At 58.4% G+C, this 6,429-nt stretch overlaps 1 protein-coding gene across 1 annotated transcript in view; it reads right to left on the bottom strand.

Annotated features, from left to right (window-relative positions):
* Positions 1-1,370, bottom strand: part of RILPL1 (Rab interacting lysosomal protein-like 1) — a 23,679-nt gene extending 22,309 nt beyond the window's left edge. The window contains exons 1-2 of the mRNA XM_006768748.2: positions 1,067-1,370; positions 1-114 (exon numbers count right to left, since the gene is read on the bottom strand). Of these exons, the coding sequence (XP_006768811.1) occupies positions 1-114; positions 1,067-1,283 (331 nt within the window). The 5' untranslated portion in view covers positions 1,284-1,370. The remainder of the gene's footprint in view (positions 115-1,066) is intronic.
* Positions 1,371-6,429: the final 5,059 nt, after the last annotated feature.

Raw genomic sequence — 6,429 nt, forward strand, 5'->3', positions numbered from 1 at the left:
CAACGTCCTCGCTCTTCAGGCCCAGCTCCCGGTCCTTGGCGCGGATCTCGTCCCGCTGCTTGTCCACCACCTCCTTCAGCTTCTTCATCACCTGCCGCTCCCGCTCCGACATGCCTGGGGGGGCAGCGAGACCGCAGGTGAGCCCCCGCCCTGCCCACGCGACCCTGCGCAGCTCCCCGCTCCGTCCACCCCACGTCAGCACTTTCTCACGGGACAGCGCCCGTCTGATCCTTCAGGGGTCCTGGGGACAGTGTTCTGCAGGTGAGGGACGCCGGCCGAGCCAGTCACGCCAGCTCAGGGTCCGCCTGCCCTGGTGGTGGCATTGTCTGCCCAGAACCCAAGAATTTTCCAGACCCTTGGGTGTATCATTTTTGTTGTTAATCCTCACCCAAGGGCATTTTTCCATTGAATTTTAGAGAGAGTGGGGGGTGGGGAGACACATCAATGTGAGAGAGACACATCGATTGGTTGCCTCCCACAGGGCCAGGGATCGAGCCTGCAATGGAGGTACGTGCCCTTGACCAGAATTGAACCCGGGACCCTTCAGTCCAAGGGCCAAGGCTCTATCCACGGAGCCAAACCGGCCAGGGCTCCCCTGTTTTACTTCTTCCCTCTGGTGCCCAATGCCTGGTTCTTACGGGGAAGGGGAAGGGAAGACCCAACGCCCAGGAACCCCGTGCTGCCCCCGGGGGTCAGGGTCAGGGTCAGGGTCAGGGCTGACCGCATGCCGGCCCAGCACTGGCCACCACCCGGACGGGCCCTGTCTGTCCACGTGTTTGTCTCCGCACAGGAGCCAGGCTCGCCGGGCGGCTGCTCCCGCTCCGCCAATGTGTATCCCCAGCGCCCAGAAAAGCGAGGAAAGCGAGGCCCCCAGAACAGTGCTGAGCGAGCCTCTCGCCTCCTCTCCTGTCAGATCCTCAGTTCCGCTCGGGCCGTGACCGGGGCCGCAGGAGAAAAGGCTTTGGAGATGAGCGTCGTAATCGCTCAGGGACTGTGTCCGTGACCGTCCCCCGATGGGCGCGGGAACAGCCTTCTCCCCCGCCCCCCTCCCCGCCGCCCCCCCTACCTTCGTGCTTCTGGAACTCCTCCTCGGAGAAGCTGACGTCCTTGTGGGAGAGGTTGGTCATGAGCTGCTTGTTCTCCTCCTGCAGCTGGGCGATCTGGGACAGGAGGTCCTGCGCCTCCCCCCGCCACACGTCCTCCACCAGCTCCAGCTCCTGCGAGGGCGCGGGCGCGGGGTCACCAGCTGCCGGGGCTGGGGCATCGGGCACACTGGCCCGCATGGCAACTTTGCAAACAACAGGAGGCGCCCTTCCCGTGTGGACCTGCCCAGGTGAGACCTGCCCAAGGTCCGCCGCGGGCTCGCGCGGCACCTGCTAGCGGTCTGGACCGGACGGAGGAAGGAGCAGCCCCGGTGATGGGGCCTCACAGGCCCAGCCGCTCTGGGGAGCCCACACCCCTGACCTTTGGACAGACCCTCAGTCAGGACAGACTTCTCTCCAGGGAGCCAGAGGCTGCAAAGACCCCGGGTGCTGCCAGCTGGCCCAGAGTTCCTCGTACGTCTCACACGGGCATCTCTTCGAGCGTCCTGGGCAAGCTCCTTAGCCACTGCGAGCCTCAGTTTCCCTCGGCTGAGGAGCCCTCACATGACTCAGCCGTGAAAAGGGGCAAAGCACCGACACCTGCCACAGCGTGGATGAACCTGGTAAACGTGGCACTAGCCTGGCTGGTGTGGCTCAGTGGGTAGAGCGTCAGCCTGCGGACTGAAGGGTCCCGGGTTCAATTCCGGTCAAGGGCACGGGCGCGGGTTTCGGGCTCGGTCCCCAGTAGGGGGCATGGAGGAGGCAGCCGATCCATGATTCTCTCATCATGGAAGTTTCTCTCTCTCTCTCCTCCCTTCCTCTCTGAAATCAATAAAAATACATTTAAAAAATAATAAAATAATATTAAAACAAAAACAAAACATCCACTAAGTGAAAGCGGCCAGACACGAAGGCCCACACAGTGTAGGCTCCACTCATGGGAAACGTGCCGAGTAGATAAATCCACGGGCAGAGCAGCCTGGCCGCTGTCCGGGGCAGAGGCTGGGGGTGGGTAAGGAATGACTATGAAGGAATACGGGTGTGTTTTTTAGAGAGAGAGGAAGGGAGAGGAGAAAGAGCCACCTCCTGTGCGCCCCCCGTCAGGGATCGAGCCCGCAACCCGGGCATGCGCCCTGACCGGGAATCGAACCAGCAGCCTTGTGGTGCACGGATGACGCCCCACCCACTGAGCCACCCCGGCCAGGGCCACACGGGTTTTCTTTTCCGAGCAATGAGAATGTTCCAAAACGGACTGTAGTGATGGGTGCACGACTCTGCGAAATGACTAAATCATGGAGTTGTATGCTATAAGGGGTAAGTGGCATAATATGCAAATTATATTCAACAAAGCTGTTACCCAAAAACCTGGCATTTTGTAAAACTGCAAACTTGGCAGCGTTATCGCCGCTGCCCGCACAGGACGCTGGGGAGAGCGTGGACGCCGGAGCCTGCTTACCTGGATCGAATGGTCTCCGCCAGGTCCCAGCTGATGCTGGACAAATACTCAACCTCTGGGAGCCGGGGACAGGAGGCAAGGAGCGTCATCTGTCCCCCCAGGGGCCCCCGTGAGGGTAAATGGTTCATGGGCGCAAACCGTCTGGAAGTGCCAGCACCAGGAAGGGCTGAGGCGGCTCCCCCCACCGCGGGTTCCGCCCACAGCCCGTCACCAGCTGGCCCGGGGGCTGGATGGCAGCGTCGCCTCCGTCTGTCTCCGGAATAAGCTCCGAAATCCGCTCCCCTTCTCTAGGAAGCTCGCGGCATGGGGACAGGGGGGCAGGAGCTAAGTGCACGCACAGCGGGCTCAAGGTCACAGGAGAGGTGGAGGGCAGGGCCTGGGTTCGATGCCCGGTCAGGGCACAGGCCCTGGTTGCAGACCCGATCCCCAGTGGGGGCTGTGCAGGAGGCAGCGGATCCATGATTCTCTCTCATCACTGATGTGTCTCTCCCTCTCTGCCTCTCCCTTCCTCTCTGAAATAAAAATATTTTTTAATAAGGTATGTTATTAAAATTAACCTCATCTGTGTCTCTTCATCAATGTGACAAGCCACAGTGTATTTCCACGGGGCGGCACTGTGCTGGCAAGGCGGGTCCCTGAGGGCCAAGACCTCACCTACTGCGGTCCCTGCTCTCTCCCAGAACAGTGTCAGGCGCACAGTAGGTACTCAATAAATATCTCTGTCTAACGAAGAAACAATATATGCTACTTACATTACATGCCGCTGGGCCCACACAGCCACGGCTTGCCAACACCTGTGTTTCCGGCCTCCCCAGTGCCCACCCCCCACCAGGTGAGGACCCCGCTCTCCCTCTCTCTCTCACAGGCCCCCCGGGAGGCGCGGAGCATGCTGTGACTTGTCAATGGGCTTGCAGACTCAGTAGCCAGGGAGGGAGGGAGGGATAAGATGGAGGACATTTTCCACATTGTGGAAATAACACCTTGAAGAGCCTCGGAGATTGCAGGGGCGGGGTGGGGGTGGAACCGGGGGACTCTCTCAGTTCCCCAGGAAAACAACTGAAAGGGGCTGGGGCTGGGCTGGGACAAGGCTGTGGTCCTGGGATCGATGAGCCTCCTCCTCAGTGTTTACAAACAGGCCCTGCCCCTGCGCGCACTGGTGCTGGCTTCCTGGCCCACAGCCTTCCAGAGGCGACAAGGGCAGCTGGCCGGGCATTCCACCCCCTCCAGGCCTGGGGGCCCCCGCCGTCTCCCAGGGGGGCCTCCCTGCTGCAGAAGGACCAAAGCCGGGGGTGCAGACATGGGTGCTAGGACTCGGTGTGACCTGGGCTAAGCCCCTTGGTCCCTGTTAAGAGGCATGAGGGGCCGGGCCAGTGTGGCTCAGTGGTTGAGCACCGACCTATGAACCAGGAGTTCAGGGTTCAATTCCCAGGCAGGGCACATCCCCAGTAGGGGGCGTGCAGGAGGCATCGGTCAATGATTCACTCTCATCATTGATGTTTCTCTCTTTCTCCCTCTCCCTTCGTCTCTGAAGTCAATAAATTAATTTTTTTTAAAAGAATCATGAGACCGTTTCAAAGATCCTTCCCTCTCTGAGAGATGGAGCCCCCTGGGGCAGGAGTCGGGGTGCCTGGGATGGAGGTGGGGTCCCTGATGCCAGTGTCTCTTCGGGCCTAAAGACAATGTTAACAGACAAGGCCCTCGCAATGAGCTGGGCTCAGTCCCCAGGGCTTGACATACATGAACATACATGACATAGTCCTCACCACAACCCTACGAGGTGGGCACTGTTATCCCGTTTCACAGCTGGGAACACTGAGGCACAGAGAGGTACGGTGACTTGCCTGAGATCACACAGACCGTGGTGGGGAGGGCTGGAAGCCAGGCTGTCTGGCTCCAACGCCCCTGCCCTGGGAATCGCGACATCAGCTGCAGCACTAGGCGCCGTCAAGCTGGCGGGTGACCTGGGAAGGAAGCACTGCCTACGTCCTAGGAGCTTGAGTTTCCTTCCTGACCCCAGGGCACAGGGACCTCTGAGGACAAGCCCAGTCCAGCCTCACACGCAGGTGCTCTCAGCTTCCCAGGACCTGCCCTCCGGTTAAGACTGCAGACACCGTCCTGGCCGGTTTGGCTCAGTGGATAGAGCGTCGGCCTGCGGACTCAAGGGTCCCAGGTTCGATTCCGGTCAAGGGCATACACCTTGTTGCGGGCACATCCCCAGGAGGGGGTGTGCAGGAGGCAGCTGATGGATGTTTCTCTCTCATCGATGTTTCTAACTCTCTATCCCTCTCCCTTCCTCTCTGTAAAAAACCAATAATAAAAATATACAAAAAAAACAAACAAAAACACATTTATTAAAAAAAAAAAAGACTGCAGACACGGCCTGGGCCTGGGCTATTTTCTGTGGAAAAACACTCAGACCTCAAAGGACCTACTAGGCCAGTGATGGTGAACCTTTTGAGCTCGGCGTGTCAGCATTTTGGAAAACCCTAACTTAATTCTGGTGCCGTGTCACGCATAGAAATTTTTTGATATTTGCAACCAAAAATATCAAATATTTTTGATATTTATTCTATGTATTTAAATGCCATTTAACAAAGAAAAATCAACCAAAAAAATGAGTTTGCATGTCACCTCTGGCACGCGTGTCACAGGTTCGCCATCACTGCCCTAGGCCGTAGGCGACTCCTGCTGGGGGTTCAGAGAGGCACAGCGTATTTCCTGAGGCCACACAGCCAGCCGGAGCCTGTCAGGCACCTGGGCCCCAGGAAAGGCGTTTCCTCCTGCTCCCAGGCGGAAGGTGTCTGACAGGAGCTTCCCGGAGCCGAGGGCTTGACCGGAAACCAGTCTCCCACTTCCTCGTCTCCAGGCACCTGAGCTGGACGCCTGGCCCAGAGGGGAGGCCCTGAGTCACCAGCCCATAGGGATTCTTGTTCACAGGGCAGGGGCTTAGCTTTGAATCAGCCCCAAATCATTGCCTTCCCCCAATTCACTCTTTTAAAATATATTTCTATTGATTTCAGAGGAAGGGAGAGGGAGAGAGTGAGAAACATCTATGATGAGAGAGAATCATGGACCGGCTGCCTCCTGCACGCCTCCCACTGGGGATGGAGCCGGCAACCCAGGCCTGTGCCCTGACCGGAATTCGAACCCTGACCTCCTGGTTCAGAGGCTGACGCTCAACCACTGGGCCACACCACTGGGCATCCTTCCCCCAACTTAAACCACCAGAGACACTAGAACTATCTTCACTGGGGACCCGGCTCTCGCAGCACTAAGGAGGGACAGGTCCCCCCCCCCACACACACACCCTCCGTTTTTTCATCTGTGAGATGAAGATCTTTCCCACCTCACGGCCTTGTGAGAACTGAGGATAAAATCAAGGGGGAGAGAGCACGTGGGAGCACAGGCTGATAACCCAGGAGGAAACCTGGGAGGCGATTTGCCAAGAGGAACCCAGGGACCCGGGTCCCCCAGGGGCTGGGAGTCACGCCCCCTCTGCTCTCAGGGCCCTGAGATAGAAGGAAAAAAGGGGCCTGTATCTCCTCTTCCTGGGTGACAGGGAAGGGCAGGCAGCTGATTCCATTTCTGAAAAAATGTAATATTATCTGGGCCGTTTAGATGCTATCTCGTTACGTTTTATTCTAAGTTGGCTCCTATTACTGTCACCATTGGACACGCGAGGAAATCAAGGTTAAGGAACTCGCCTGAGGCCACAAAGCTATTGAATGGTCAAGGTGGGATTGGAACTCGGGTCTGACTCCAAAGAACTGCCCTTCATCCCCGGGTGGTACAGGACAGGAGTCCCCCACCCGGTCCCTCCGCCTGCCCCCCAGTGGCCTCTGCTCTCCTCGGGTCCCTGCCTTCCCGTCCGTCCGCCCCTGGCCGACGGGC

The sequence above is a fragment of the Myotis davidii genome, unplaced genomic scaffold (assembly GCF_000327345.1).
Source record: "Myotis davidii unplaced genomic scaffold, ASM32734v1 scaffold43, whole genome shotgun sequence".
NCBI lineage: Eukaryota > Metazoa > Chordata > Mammalia > Chiroptera > Vespertilionidae > Myotis > Myotis davidii.